A 15,166-nucleotide genomic window follows, 5' to 3' on the forward strand; every position below is an offset into this window, starting at 1 on the left:
AATTTCTATCTCATGGCCGAGGGCTACAGATCATTTCCTCCGCTTTTACGAGTCAGTCCTGCAGCAACGCTGACCTCTTAAATACGACATCTGGTTTCATTGCTGAAACAAAATAACTCAAGAGACAAATTCTACAACCTAATGTACACTGCATTTTTTTTTTATGTGGATTTTGTCTCCCAACTCACACAATCCAGGCAGATGAGAACCTCATATTGCTTCTCCAGCAGACTGACTGTACTCGTGTGACTGGGAAAGCCCCTTCTCTCGTTTCCTGACACGAACTCTACACTCAGTTAGGATTTCAACAGCCTGAGAACACGTCCAAATGTTTACCCGTTGAGAAAAATAGTCAAAGAGGGAGCCTAATGTGTTGTGCGGTGTCGGATTAACTAACAGGTGGTTCCCACTTGTTTACTTCCCTTCAGCTTCACTAAGACTACCCATCTGCCCATATTTGGAGTTCCTGGATCATAACAACAAAACAAACCCAAAGCAAGCAGACACTACATCTGTGTTTTCCTGCAGCCTACGTACTGCTTGAAAAGGAGGAGTTCATATGATAATCTTGCGCCACACAAGTAAATGAATGCAGGATTACCTGCAGGAAGCCAACGTCAAACAGCGGGAACCCAAACGCACAATCTACAGGTGTGGCTTTGATCGTGTAGCTGATCTGTGAAGCGCTCGGTGCGTTCTTGCTGACAGAGATCACCTCGAAGGACCGACCAGAGCTCTCGAACGGAGGAGGCCTCCTCTTCCGGGGAATGGCTGTAAGAAACAGCACGAAAAGATCCCAAAAATGTAGTCAACGTTTAGATATTAGTGAGACAACCTGCAACGTAGAAAGGTATTGAAATACTACAAAATAGAGCATCATCAGAGAATTATTGCCAACTATTTTGATAATTGATTAATCTTTCTAAAATGCTGAAATTCTGTGATTCCAGCCTTTAAAATGTGCAAATTTTCTGGTTTCTTTAGTCTTCGCTGTTATTAAACTGAGATTATTTTTGTTGTGGTGTCTTGGTCGGGAATCAAACAAGACATTTTCGGTTGCTGCTTTGGCTTTGGGGAAACGCTGGTCGACCATTTCAACCATATTCTGACATTTTAAAGAACAGCTAATTGGGTGGCTGTCAAGAAAAAAAATGGACAAATCAATCACTACTGAAAAACATTGACTCGATAATGTTGGATTCTTACAAAACAAAGTGTACTTTTCTGCCAAGGTAAAATACTAGAACGTTGTCTGATTGAGCTTCTAAATAACAACCGGTTGTAATAAAAATTTTGAAAGAATCATACAAAACCGAAAGTGCTATAAAGCTCTGTACCATTGTCATCGCTTGTTGTGCGCCTCTTTCCGAAGTGAACAGCATCGACGTAGAAATCTCCACCGGAGGCGTCTCTGTAGAGGTAAAACTCCAGCAGACGGTATTTGGTCCCGATGTACACTGCCTGCAGAGAGCTCTTCAGGTCCATGCATTTGTAACTCCATCTGTGAAGAAAACAATCACTCACCAAACTGCTGTTTTACTGAGAAACAGCGACCCGTTTTAAAATCCCTCTCTAGATTTAACTGACTTGTGTCCTTTGGTGAAGACCGTGTCGATCTTTGCCTTCACGGTCTTGGTTGTGGCTGTATTGTCGCGGTAAGTTAACTTCACTCCTACCTCGTCCTTCAGCATCCCCTTGTATGCGAAGCAAAGCTGGAAGGAAATGAATGCAAATTGCTTTTAAAAAGTATAATGATGTATTTACAGACCAGGTCCAATCAGTTACTTTCTGAATGGGATTCATTTACAATATAAATTCTGCGCCAATGTACGAAATCAGCAGCAATAAATATTGACGTGTGTTTTACCATGGGGTGTTCGTCCAATAAAATTTTTCCGTAGTTGGCTCCAGACTTTTTGGTGAAGCTTTCCGTGAAGAGAATCTCAGCGTTCTTCAGCGACCACAGGCCACAGAAAGCCAAGTGTTTCACACGAGCCCCATTTTCATTATTCAACTGCAAGAAAACAGCAAGAAAATAAAAAGCAAATTCTCTAAAGATTTTAATTGTGAGGAAACAATTTATTTGGACGGCAATAACAAGAATTGTTTTTCGAATAGACAACATACAAAACTGCCTGTCACAGTTTGTCTCCACTTTACGGTTGTAGACCAGAAACTGACCTGAGGGTTGAAATTTTCAAAGTCGTTGAAGTATGCCACGTCGCTGCCTTTGGTCGTAAGGATCTCATCGGGACACTCGCCTTTCATCATGTCCTCCAGCGCCGACTGAACCTGTTCACAGTCACGTACAGCGGAGCTTAGCTTTGTTCGTGCTGTAAAAGCTGCCAGATTTGCCAACGAGCTCTTTTTCAAAATGAAGTGAAGTTGTCATTTCGAGATATTCATTTACATTTGGGAGCTTCTAAATTTTGAGATGGAAAAACTTCCAACTCAATAATTCAACTTTTAAATCGTCATCCCAATCAGACTTAGATTTCATGTGCTGGACTTTTTTGTTACATTACAGACCTCGGACTCTGATGCGTTGGTGTTGATGGGCTTCGTAGGGATTCCCCCCCAGAGCAGAGTGAACGTGTCCATGTTGCTTCTCCCCTTCGTAACCTCGGCAACGGTGACCTCGTTGTCCGCGTCAAAAACCTTGTGGTTAAGCAGTCTGAAGTCACCTAAAAGAAAAGAGTACAAGAAATATACAAATCTATTGCACTTTGGCTCATAAAACCAACAGTGACACCACATAATTAAATAATCTGTCACACTCACTGAAAGCAAATCTTTTCAAGCAATTTGAAATCAAATTACTGCACTTTTGTTATTGTTATAATGTATCGACCAAACTTTATTTGCCTCCTTATTTACCTCTTTCAGAATTGAAAGTGACAGTGTAGTGCGACTCTTGACCGAGATCCTGTTTGGTGACCTGGACCGTGTCGGGCTTGATGGACCACAGCTGGTTCAAGGCTGCTTCCACCGCGCCTGCCGATGCGTCGACAGGGATCAGACCTGAAGGGAGACGCGGACGAAGCTCGTAAACACGCGTATAAACCTGCAGAGTTTCATGAAATTATACAAACATATGCAGAGAGTTTCCTTTTACTGCCACCGGAACTCTCTGTTCTCGGCTGCCGTTGTTTATGAAGCCAAATAAACGGCGTTGGCGTTACCGGTGTTGGCGTCTCCGTAGCCGAGGCTGAAGAAGATGCTCCCGCAGATGTGGCTCACGCAGTTGCTGACCACGCTCACTTTCTGGACCTCTTTGACGCCAGCGATGTTGGTGGGCCACGAGCTAAAGGTAACCACCTGGGTAACGGGAAGAATGAGGGCAGGAAAATTAAATTATGCTCACAGCAGTCCAGAAATCAGCATTGTCCGCCTAAAGACGGTACATTGCCTGGTTTATAACTGACTGCAGATAGTATCTTTGCCCCCAAAAAATGAACCCTAGAAAACTAGAAAATCCAGGACAGTTCCCTGATGTTCACGGTTGACTTCGTTCTGAAGAGTTGATTCTGCCTTCATGCGTTCAGGCCTCATGTCGTGTCTTTACAAGTTTTCCTTTCATGTTTACTTGCATTTAATACTACTTTAAATGTCCATGATTTCGTTAGCATTACAAAGAGAGCTGGTGGTTTTACAAAGGGTTTGACTGTTTAGTTTTCCCGACTTCTTTGGATAGATCCAGATCAAGGCTCGCCGTTTCCCCCAGTTTCCAGTCTTCAATGCTAAGCTAACTGTTTCCTGGCTTTAGCTTTGTGGTATCTAACTTGGCCGAGAGGGCCGTGGAGCAGATAATCTGGGGTGAGCGGTCAGTTTGAGCATCACTCATCACCACTACATACGGTACCTGTTCCTCATCAAACAAGTCATATTCAGCCACGATGTCCTGAACTTCGCTGACAGCGTCGCCCGTCTGGTCTTCCGTAAAGGAACTCTCATTTTGGAAGAAGCCGATGTTGATGTGTGCACTATATTGATATTGTTGGTGCAGAAGTTCTAAGTAGTAGCTGCGGACAAAAACAATTTCATTTCAGTGTATTTACAGCATCTGTCGTGTACCACGAAACGTAGGATTTGTGGGTAAATAGAGCCGTGCTGCCAATGCTTACGGTTTTCCTTTCTCGAGAGCCAATATTTCCGATTTTTGTGATTCCAGTACTGTGTAGTTGAGGACATGAAATGGCTGGAATGCAATTTTTACCTGGAAAAAAGTTACAAATCTCAAAGTACATCTGATTTCTGTTGATTTTGCACAATCAAATGGCCTCAGCACGTGTTACTGTGCTTTCAAATGAACGCTGTGTTCGTACCTTGTCCTCGGGGCGGCGGGAGGAGCTGAGGTGGAGCTCGCATCGGTTGTCACAGTGGAGGTATAGCGTGTAGTTGGTGCTGGCTGGAGGTATGAAGAAGCCCGTGGATCGTGTGCTGAAATCACTAAATTTGAAGGTGTGGGGCAAGGAGTCAACCCACTGCAACCAGTACCCTTTCTTGTGGTTGTCGTAGCTCCAGATGTCAGACAGGTAACGGGGCCTCGTATTGTTCCACACCTCCATCTTCAAGCCTCGGCCGCCTGGACGTAGAGATGAAGGACAGTTTGTCAAAGTCAGAGCTGAAGCAATCAGTCCGTTGATCAATTGACAGAAAATGTAACTGCAAATATTTGATGACGTCTTAATTGTGTCAGTCATTTTTCAATGACTTTTTTTTGTCATATAGCAGTGAATTGAATTATATATATATATATATATATATATATATATATATATATATATATGTATGTATGTTTGTAGCTCAACAACCATTATACTGACAACCGAAATTATACTGCCAAATACTACACTGCACTAGTGAGATAAATGAAAGGAATTTATGGCGTGTTTTTTGGTCTAATTGTTTTGGTTCCAGCAGCCAAAAGCATTAAAGGGTTCCTTGTTTTTCTTAAGAAAATTCCTGATAAAAAAAGGTTGTGGGAAACTATTAAAAATCAGTAGCTGCGTCTGCTGTTGACGTCAGCTCAGTCAGAACTCTTTTGCGTGATTAAAAACACGTGCCTTTGTCACAGCCAGATAACAGATCATCTAGTTGCGGCACAAAGCACATCAAAGTCGAGTCTCGATGACCTGTGACAAGTGATGAACTGAAATCATCATCTTCCAGATAACAGCTTTGTTGATAAGAAGAGCGAAGACGGATATTTGAAATTCTTCCAGCGTTCAACTTGTCAACTGATGTCCACGCGTTGCTCAGATGAAGAGCGAATTAAAAAGCAGCATGGATCGAGACGGCCTGTTCTCACCTGGGTAGACTGTCGTTTTGTTGTTCATCGGGTTTCTGGGAGTCTTGCATGTAATTCTGTTCTCGGCCACACTCTGGATCTCACAAGGAAGGCCTGAGGAGAAATGTCAAATGTCAGTGATTGAAAGCATGTCTTCGCTCACAATAGATTTATACTTACACAAAAAACTACATCACCTGATGTGAAGCAGAGATGAAAATGACTGCTGTAAGTAGTAACTAGTATTGTACTTATGTGCAACTGTGAGGCACTTGTACTTTATTAACATTTTATGCCACTTTATACTTTGACTTTACAACATTTCAGACATAAATATGATACTTTTTCCTCCCCTGCTTTAATTGGAAAGCTGAAGATTCGATTTTAATGTAAACAACATATCAAATATTTGTTTTAATGACCAATCACAGTAACATGCTACATCTGTAACAATAAGATAATATAATTAAACATTCACAGGGTCAATGCTTAAACGCATTCAATTTTCTGCTGTATAGATTATTAAAAATGGTTGTTTAGCTGGATGTTTTTAAGGTTTTAAACTTTAAAACAAAGAAAAGGCACAATGGACTAATTCTTCTCTATGGCTACGGTTACACGTACATTTTATTGTAGACATCGCTGTCTAAAAATGTGATTTACTCAAGTTAATTGAATAACTATTCCTAATTTTTGTTCAGTATTGTTTGAAAATGTTTGCTGAACACTCTTTGTCTGGTTGACGTGTTTCTGGCGCCTTGCAGGCCTCTAAATTCATCATCCTTTTTTATATCACACCTCAAAAACAGATTGTGTTTCTATTGGATTCTATTCTGAGCTCACATACCAGCTTTCAAAAGTTCTACAAAAACAGATTCACCAGAAGAGGCTTCCTCTGAATTGCAACCGAAGTGAACGGCGTGTCGGTATGAAAGACGCTGGGTCGTTTGTTATGGTCTGCCGTGTCTCTAAGCTCCTGGAAGATTATTTTCTCGAACTGTGCGACAACTCTGTACATTTCTTTTATCTTGAAGTATGCAAACATTCTGCTGCGTTGAAAAGGATTATCGCCACCGCGACACTCGAAGCCCCGACGACGTTCAGAGTTTTGTTTTGTGGTTCCGCGTTTCGATATCCGTCCGTTCACGCTGAACGCTTTGCACGGTGTGGGAAACGATAGGAGCGAAGTTGCCATGGTGTTGGTAACCGGCTTTATAAGTAGCACGTTTAGGATTACCTTCGATGAGAACGTGCGCCGGTTGATCGGTTTGGTCGAAGAAGCGGCCGTGGATGGTCAGCAGAGTTCCCCCCATGACGCTCCCGTGTGATGGAGAGACTCCGGTCACCTCTGAGCAGGAGACATAAAAAAAAACATACGTGACAGGAGTCACATGTGAAAACCGCCACACTCCTTGTGAACAAACTGTTGCCGTCTAACGTACCTGCAAATGTCTGGAACGTGGAGAGCTTCCCCGCAGCAGAGACCCTGTACACGTTCTTTTCGACGAAACTCCTACAAAACAAAAATACAGAAACAATTCATCAAACATAAAGCTGTTGGAACAAAAACATTGTTTTTGACACAAGGAGTTTATCACCAAGAAGTTGAATCTTCAAGAGCTATTTCTGCCGGTTTGTCTACGCATTTTTCAGTTTAAGTAAACACAATTTTCCCTAACCATAAATCTTAAATTAAAGAATATAAAACGGCAAAATTGAAGAGAGGTCAGCGGTTCCAACAAACACTTTACCTTCCGTATTCACCATCAAGGATGTAACTCAGGTTTTGATGACCTGTTGGACATGAAACATAATGAATTAACAGGCAGTTTGGACACTTTGAAAGTCGTTTTTATGTATTAAAAGAAGCTGTGATTTAACAGTGAACAAAAGCAGCTTACCGACGTACGTCCCCGTCATTTTGCAGCTCATGTGTCCAAATTGAGATTTTTCAGAATCCACTTTTAGGTTGTACCTTTAGAAACATTTAAAAGACTTTTAATACAGAACAGAGCAACACAAATATTTGTTACTCATCTTTGCGGAGTTGTTGTAATTCAGCCACATTGGAGGGTTTTCCAGCACCAACCACCTTTTTAAGGTCATGCCACAGCATCTCAATAGGATTCAGGTCAGGACTTTGACTAGGCCACTCCAAAGTCTTCATTTTGTTTTTCTTCATCCATTCAGAGGTGGACTTGCTGGTGTGTTTTGGATCATTGTCCTGCTGCAGAACCCAAGTTGGCTTCAGCTTGAGGTCACAAACAGATGGCCGGACATTCTCCTTCAGGATGTTTTGGTAGACAGTAGAATTCATGGTTCCATTTATCACAGCAAGTCTTTCAGGTCCTGAAGCAGCAAAACAGCCCCATACCATCACACTACCACCACCATATTTTACTGTTGGTATGATGTTCTTTTTCTGAAATGCGGTGTTACTTTTACGCCAGATGTAACGGGACACACATCTTCCAAAAAGTTCAACTTTTGTCTCGTCAGTCCACAGAGTATTTTCCCAAAAGTCTCGGGGATCATCAAGATGTTTTCTGGCAAAAATGAGACGAGCCTTAATGTTCTTTTTGCTCAGCGGTGGTTTTCGTCTTGGAACTCTGCCATGCAGTCATTTTTGCCCAGTCTCTTTCTTATGGTGGAGTCATGAACACTGACCTTAACTGAGGCAAGTGAGGCCTGCAGTTCTTTGGATGTTGTCGTGGGGTCTTTTGTGACCTCTCGGATGAGTCGTCGCTGCACTCTTGGGGTAATTTTGGTCGGCCGGCCACTCCTGGGAAGGTTCACCACTGTTCCATGTTTTCTCCATTTGTGGATAATGGTTCTCACTGTGGTTCTCTGGAGTCCCAAAGCTTTAGAAATGGCTTTAGAACCTTTTCCAGACTGATAGATCTCAATTACTTTCTTTCTCATTTGTTCCTGAATTTCTCTGGATCTCGGCATGATGTCTATCTTTTGAGGATCTTTTGGTCTACTTCACTTTGTCAGGCAGGTCCTATTGAAGTGATTTCTCGATTGAGAACAGGTGTGGCAGTAATCAGGCCTGGGTGTGGCTAGAGAAGTTGAACTCAGGTGTGATAAACCACAGTTAAGTTATGTTTTAACAGGAGGGGGCAAACACTTTTTCACACAGTGCCATGTGGGTTTGGATTTTTTTCCTCCCTTAATAATAAAAACCTTCATTTAAAAACTGCATTTTGTGTCTACTTGTTTTATCTTTGACTAATATTTAAATTTGTTTGATGATCTGAAACATATAAGTGTGACAGACATGCAAAAAAAATTGGAAATCAGGAAGGGGGCAAACACTTTTTCACACCACTGTATGTATCATAAAACATACACTGAAATATACAGTGATTTGTTTTGAAAATGAAACGGGCGTCCAGACAAACTACTTACAGCTCATCTGACTCTGGTTTCAGCAGCTGACAAGGCATTCCTCCCATGTAGGACCTGCAACAACCAAGATTAGATTAAAGAGCGAATACATGAAGTTTTATTTAGAGTCTGCATTTTAATGCCTATAAACTGAATTCCTGTTTCGTGAGCGAGTAAACAAATTCCTGCTTTAAACCTTTCTAAAGTCTTAAAGTGGATTAAGAACACGCAAGTTGTTTGCAGTGCAAATAAACACACTTTATTTGGAGAGTTTTCTCATGTCAAACTGGTTTAGAAGATATTGAAAGGATAACAGCTGACGGAAATGTCCCCTTATTTTAAAGAACTATACTTTCATGCTCGGGGAAGACAAACAGATTTTCCCGTTTCCATTTTGTTTTAATACCTCAGGAATTTGACGTTGAGGCCGTTGGAGCTGGTGTCTACGTTGCTTCCGTACACATCAGAATAGGTGCGTCCGCGCAGCGTCACCAACGTGCCTGCAGGGTTTTCAAAGTGGGTTTAACAAAAAAGTTCAGAGTTTTATTCAGTAAAATCGCTGCACAGTGTGAGGACTGTACCTGGAAGACCGCTGAATGGACTCAGAGAGGTGACGGTAGGTGTGCGATACTTGGTGGTCTGAGGAGAGTTACAGTGAGGATGGAAAGAGACTGTTAGAAAATCCCTAAAAAAATGATCTAATCAGTGAGTTAGCTTGTAAATCAGAGCCTCAGCATTGCATTCAAACTTACATAAAAGCTGCAGTAGTATGGTCTGGAATTGCCATTGCATATATTGCGGTTAGGAAGGGGGACACCATCCACACTGAAGTGGACGAAATATTGATCTTCTGGCATCGGTCTGTGACGCACAAAATGATCAGTTTTAACTTGCTGTATGTGTTAAATAACCTTTAAAAATGTTTGTCTTTCCTTGTCTGTAACCCTTCTGTACCTGGTGTTGCACAAGATCCAATTGTCGTGCGTTGAGTCTCTCTCCACGTCACAGGGGATGGACAGGGTATCTGACACCAGGGTCACTCGGTTTCCAAACGTGTCGTCTTTTGGATTCACCTGGAGCCGTCGTTCCTGGACAAAACCTGGACACAAAGAAAAAACAACACAAAACAAATCACTTCTGTAACAACAGAGGCAATGTGTTTTTCTGGTTTAATGTTCTTGGAGTCAAAAAGCAGAAGAGATGATTCCCACTGGAGAAAATCCCATAATGCACCATTCCCACAGGCTTTGGATGAGCACATTCAGGACAACTGACAAATTAATCAACAACTAAAATACAATTTCTTCCCTTTCACCTCTTACGACTTCTATAGTAAGCTATTGTAGGCTAATAACTAGACAACATAATTTGAAATGTAAAATACCAAAAGGCTATTTAATTAATTTATCATATTCTGTAGAAAAACGTAGAATAAGATTTATCGTTTTGAAACAAGATAACAATAATTGTGGGTCTCTTACCGTTTCCCTTGATGGTGAGTCGTGTTGCTCCATTTACGCTTCCTCTGCGTGGATTAACTAAGGTAATGTGTTGGGCACCTGAAGACATACATGAAATTGCGTCAGAGATCTTTTCCCTCCTGCAGCGGTTGACTTTTTCCTTTCTACGCATTTAAAACTACAACTACACACAAGGAACTAAAACTCACGCGTGGAGCATGAGCTTGAAGGAAAAGGCTACTCGTCAGTTTTCACGTTACTTACTGCAGCAGCACCAGAGCGCGAGGAGGAGAGCCGCCGGCTTCGAGGTCGTCTCCATCCTGGAGAGCTTCTGTGCTGCCTCACCTGCAGCTGCTGTTCACGTCGAGCTGTGGAGACGATGGTAAATAATTAGATACAGAAAAGTGATATTTCAGGATAATGTTTTTTTTCTCTCTCTCTCTCTCTCTCATGCGCATAAAGCAGACTCGGCCTCATATCAGGTGTAAAAAAAATAAAATAATAATAATAATAATGACGAATTTAAGGAAAATAAAATAACAACATTGAAATACTTCGAAAAGCTTGTTATAAATAACGATTATTACTGAATTACAGCGATATATTGAATATACATTCATCTGTCAGTCCGTCAGTCCGTCCGTCAGTCAGTCAGTCAGTCAGTCTGTCTGTCTGTCAGTCAGTCTCTCAGTCTGTCAGTCAGTCAGTCAGTCAGTCTGTCAGTCAGTCTGTGTCCAGGTGAGAGCACTGACTCTTTATAAGGTGCTCGGTGTTCGCCTCTCACCTGAAACTGGGAGGAGACGGTTCCGATCAAGGTACCAGTTATATTATTAGTTTATGACGACCTGCCGATGAGACACAAGTCGGTGTTAATCATCACAGTCAAGGCTTCGCTGTTTTGTCTGCTGGCTTTCTAACAATAACCTCATTTCCTTCCAACGCCACCAAGAATTACATCATTTCCTTTATTACAAATATCAACAACATTATAAAATAAATAATATTCTTTCTGTTGCTCAAATAAAATGTATGACTTATCAAAAATAATCAGATTCACAACAACTCGTACTGGCAAAAAAAAAAAAAAAAGCACACACGGCGGTTGGTGGCGGCAACGGCTGAACAGCAATATAAAAGAAACTAAACAACATTTTATGGTGAAACTCATTTCTAGACACTGACAGCTGTAACACTTTAAGTAACATGAAAATACGTATATATATGCATATAAAAATAATTTCTCAAAGTGACGCAAAATTACATTCACAACCAGCTTTACTTCATGTAACGGCTAACTGGCATCTGAACCGCGGCCGTTACTCTCGGTAAATTCACTCGGTTTAAACTACACACTCCGACATCACGTATCTGTCAGTCGTCTCAAAACACAGCAAAAGTTGTTCCTGAAATATTCACCTTGGTGTGACAGCGAACTTAAAGAGTCGTAAACATATTTTTACAGTACCTGCGGATCAATGAAGAAACATATGATGAGGTAACGTTTTTAACGAGACAGCGCCATCTTGTTCTGACTCGCGCTACTTTGGGCTCGAAGGGAAACTTCACGATGCGTTCAAGTACATCCGGTTAGCGGAGCTTCTTCAGCGGTATCTCCAAAAAAAATAAGACCAGTGTCTGTTTCATAAGAGTCAAGAAAGTTTGATGGTCAATGCACAGTCCTTGTACTAGTGCAGGTAAATGTCTTTGGTCACTGTGTACGTCCATGTCCATACTGGTGTAGGGTAGTAACACGGTCCATGAACAGCTGGGTAAAAGGGCATTGGGTACGGGACACGGGCAAACATCAGGTTTGCTCCCGGGCCTCCGGGGCTGATATGAAGGCTGTCCAAGGTGGGTACATGTGAGCATTTCTCGAGGTTTCGTGGCTCGGGTTGACCTCCTCACCGGTGGCTCTCCCCCCCCTCTGATGGCTCTGTGACAAGCCCACTTGTGTCTACCTGCTCCTCTGAACTCGCCTCCTCCATAGTGCCATCCCTTGCTGGTTCCTCCTGCAGTTCCTCAGCTGGTGGTGCAGCAGACAGAACCTGCATCTGGTACTGCAACCGGGTCAGGTTCAAGTAGCTGCTGCATTTGGGTCGTCTCCGTCAATTGACTCATTGGCTGAAACTCTGGAGCGACAGCACTGAGTTCACGGTGTGGTTTAGACTTGAGGCACTGGGGGTCTGAGTCTCCTCCTTTCATACACCGGTATGGTCCTGAGGCAATATGTGTATTCCTGCTGTTCGTCAGTGTTCAGACTCCTGCTCCCGTCTGTCACTGTTGTTTGTGTGATTGGTTCTTTGATTTAGTCTTTTCCTGGGTGCAACGCTGACCCTGCTCATCTTGTTCCGAGGGTAAATCGTTAACAGGGAGCAGAGGGTTGCGATGCAGGGTACAGAGGTCCTGGTCTCCTGTCTCCGGCTGCACTCTGTAACACAGGTCCGTCTCCTGTCCTTTCAACAACAACCTGACTTATCCTTGGTCGGGTAGGCCTGTGCAAAGCGAGTAAAGTGATCGACTAGGACTTAGATCTACTCGTAGCCTCCTTTACTTGGTGCAAGATGGAGATAGTCAACAGAGATTAGCTCAAAGGGAGCACTGGTTGTTATTGAGCCCATAGGTGCTCTCTCTGGGATGTTTGGCCGCTTCTGTTTAACACACTGACACTGGCGAATGACATCGTCTTCAATTTCACGCTGCTTAAAAGGCCAGTAAAATCTTTCTCGAGCCAAGTGAATGACCTTGTCTGCGCCAACGTGCCCCATATCATCATGCAGGTGTTTTAGCACAATCGAGACTACATCTGGGGCCATTATTTCAGTGTACCCATTCAGGTGCTCGTGAAGTTGCACTGGGTGACGCGACAGGGTGTCGGCGTCTGCGTTTGACTTGCCTGGACGATATTTGATGGTGAAATGGAAGTCAGCTAACTCACCCACCCGCCGATGTCCAACTGCGTTCAACTTGGCCGTGCTCAATACGCAAGTCAGGGGATTATTATCAGTGTATGCGGTGAAGGTTGGTGCATAATAGAGATAATCTCTAAATTCATCACAGATTGCCCACTTTAATGCAAGGAACTCGAGCTTGTCAGAATGCAGATGATAGTTTTTCTCAGCAGGCGTGAATGCCCTTGAACCGTAAGCGATAACACAGAGTTTGTTTCCCTGTTGTTGAGACCTTCAGGCCCCCAGACCTTCATTTGAAGCGTCGGTGTGAAGGACGAAGGGCAAATTAAAGTCTGGGTAGGCCAAGATGGGTGGACTGCTCAGCATGTCAACAAGGCACGACACCACAGCGCTGTGTTCTGGTGTCCACTCGACAGGTACTTTGGATGAGAGCTGGCCATTATCTTTGCCCTTAGGCTGGGTCTTCTTAGATGTAGCTGGGGTTAGTTTCTGGCTAGACTCACTTGGGCCCTCTACGAGATTAAACACTGGCCTGGCTACCCTAGAAAAGTCTTGAATGAAGGTTCTGTAATAGCCTAGAAACCCCAGGAGGGCTCTAACCTCTCCCACATTCTTTGACTCTCTATCCTTCAAATGGTGAACAGCCTCAAGATCTTTAGGGTCTATCTGGACACCTTCACTCGTCACTAGACGCCCTACGTATCTTACCTTCTTTTTGAATAGTTCACATTTCGTTGGGTGTAGTTTAACACCACGCTAGGTGTCGCGAGGGACAATGTGCAGTGTTTTGTGTTGAGTAAATTGGATGTAATGTGTAAAAGTAGAGGTGTTTAGCCAAACGCCGCTACGCTAGGCTAACGGACCCGTTGTTAGCAGGCAAGCTGACGTACAGAGAACTGCAACGCCAACAGACATAAAAGTTTGTTTTGTAAGTTCAACTTTTAGCCGCAACATAAAGAGATGACGCATCTGTTCACATTCTTTTAAGATGATTTCTGTATGAGTTTGGTTGCGACGAGATGAGACGCACATACAGCAGTTGTGAATGGCAGATATGAACAGTAAATAATAATAAACTTTATTTGTATAGCACCTTTCATACAAGAAATGCAGCTCAAAATGCTTTACAGCAAGATAATTTACATGCAGTGTTTGAGATAAAAACAGACAAAGGAACATTTAAAAATATAGAAAAGAAATGAGATGCATGAGAACCGATAAAATGCATGAGGAAGTAAAGAGAAATGTTTTGAGCTTTCTTTTAAAAGAATTAACTGGGTGAGCTTCCCTGATCTCTGACAGCTGGTTTGTTCCACAGCTTTGCAGTGATGAATTGTGTTGGTCGTTGAAATGCCAAAAGCCAAAAGTGTTATGATATGGCAGTGTTTTAATGGACCCAGACACAGTAGGATAGATGTTTCTACGAACCAGGGAGTCTTTATTTTCTCCAAACAACTGACACACAGTAGGCAGAGATAAACAATGTTCAAGTCCGTATGGGGCCATAGCCCAATGTTCAGCGGGAAGACTAGTCTCCTCTCCTCACTTCTCTCCTCCTGAGCCCGAAACAGGCCTCGTCACGGACCGCGGCTGGCAGGCAGACAGGTACGTGGCGGGACGTGGCTTCGCTGGGGAATCCCGAGGCTTCTCCACAGCGAGCGGCAGGCTGACGTAGCTTGGTGGGAATCCCGAGGTTCTCCACCAGCTCAGCAGATTGGCCGGATCGACTTGTGTGAAGTCTGGACTCTACACAGGATGGCCAAACCTTCGACAGCTGATCTCCGAGGAATGAACTGGAAGGTTTCTTCGTACAGGTGATACCCGTGGCTCGACACTGGACGGAAAGGCAGGGTCGACTGTGACGCTCGAAGCTCGACACAGGATTGCCAAGATTGCAGCAGATGATCTCAGGGGAACGATCTGTAATCTTCTTTGTTCTGGTGAACGGCAGATAGGCAGGAAACAAAACAGGAGTCAGAACCGGAAACTCTCAAAGATGAGACAGACGGACTTACGGGATGTGCTACCATGCAGGTAAACGGACGGACGGACGACGAGCAGACGGGAGACCGGGGTATTTGTATCCAGCGGGGTGATCACGGAGATGAGGCACAGCT

General features: G+C 43.2%; 1 protein-coding gene across 1 annotated transcript in view; it reads right to left on the reverse strand.

The window, feature by feature from the left end:
* Nucleotides 1–12,191, reverse strand: part of LOC138214690 (fibrocystin-L-like) — a 40,333-nt gene extending 28,142 nt beyond the window's left edge. The window contains exons 1-23 of the mRNA XM_069176464.1: nt 12,089–12,191; nt 9,635–9,779; nt 9,433–9,541; nt 9,262–9,319; nt 9,087–9,180; nt 8,702–8,755; nt 7,192–7,265; nt 7,042–7,084; nt 6,733–6,803; nt 6,528–6,638; nt 5,312–5,404; nt 4,326–4,585; nt 4,125–4,216; nt 3,863–4,022; nt 3,183–3,318; nt 2,878–3,021; nt 2,530–2,684; nt 2,182–2,292; nt 1,868–2,014; nt 1,588–1,712; nt 1,338–1,501; nt 538–771; nt 189–286 (exon numbers count right to left, since the gene is read on the reverse strand). Coding sequence (XP_069032565.1) covers nt 189–286; nt 538–771; nt 1,338–1,501; nt 1,588–1,712; nt 1,868–2,014; nt 2,182–2,292; nt 2,530–2,684; nt 2,878–3,021; nt 3,183–3,318; nt 3,863–4,022; nt 4,125–4,216; nt 4,326–4,585; nt 5,312–5,404; nt 6,528–6,638; nt 6,733–6,803; nt 7,042–7,084; nt 7,192–7,265; nt 8,702–8,755; nt 9,087–9,180; nt 9,262–9,319; nt 9,433–9,541; nt 9,635–9,779; nt 12,089–12,191 — 2,781 coding nt within the window. The remainder of the gene's footprint in view (nt 1–188; nt 287–537; nt 772–1,337; nt 1,502–1,587; nt 1,713–1,867; nt 2,015–2,181; nt 2,293–2,529; nt 2,685–2,877; nt 3,022–3,182; nt 3,319–3,862; nt 4,023–4,124; nt 4,217–4,325; nt 4,586–5,311; nt 5,405–6,527; nt 6,639–6,732; nt 6,804–7,041; nt 7,085–7,191; nt 7,266–8,701; nt 8,756–9,086; nt 9,181–9,261; nt 9,320–9,432; nt 9,542–9,634; nt 9,780–12,088) is intronic.
* Between the last annotated feature and the right edge of the window lie 2,975 nt (nt 12,192–15,166).

Source organism: Embiotoca jacksoni, unplaced genomic scaffold (assembly GCF_022577435.1).
Source record: "Embiotoca jacksoni isolate LCO1_2020_lvr unplaced genomic scaffold, fEmbJac1.0.p SCAF_7, whole genome shotgun sequence".
NCBI classification, from domain to species: domain Eukaryota; kingdom Metazoa; phylum Chordata; class Actinopteri; family Embiotocidae; genus Embiotoca; species Embiotoca jacksoni.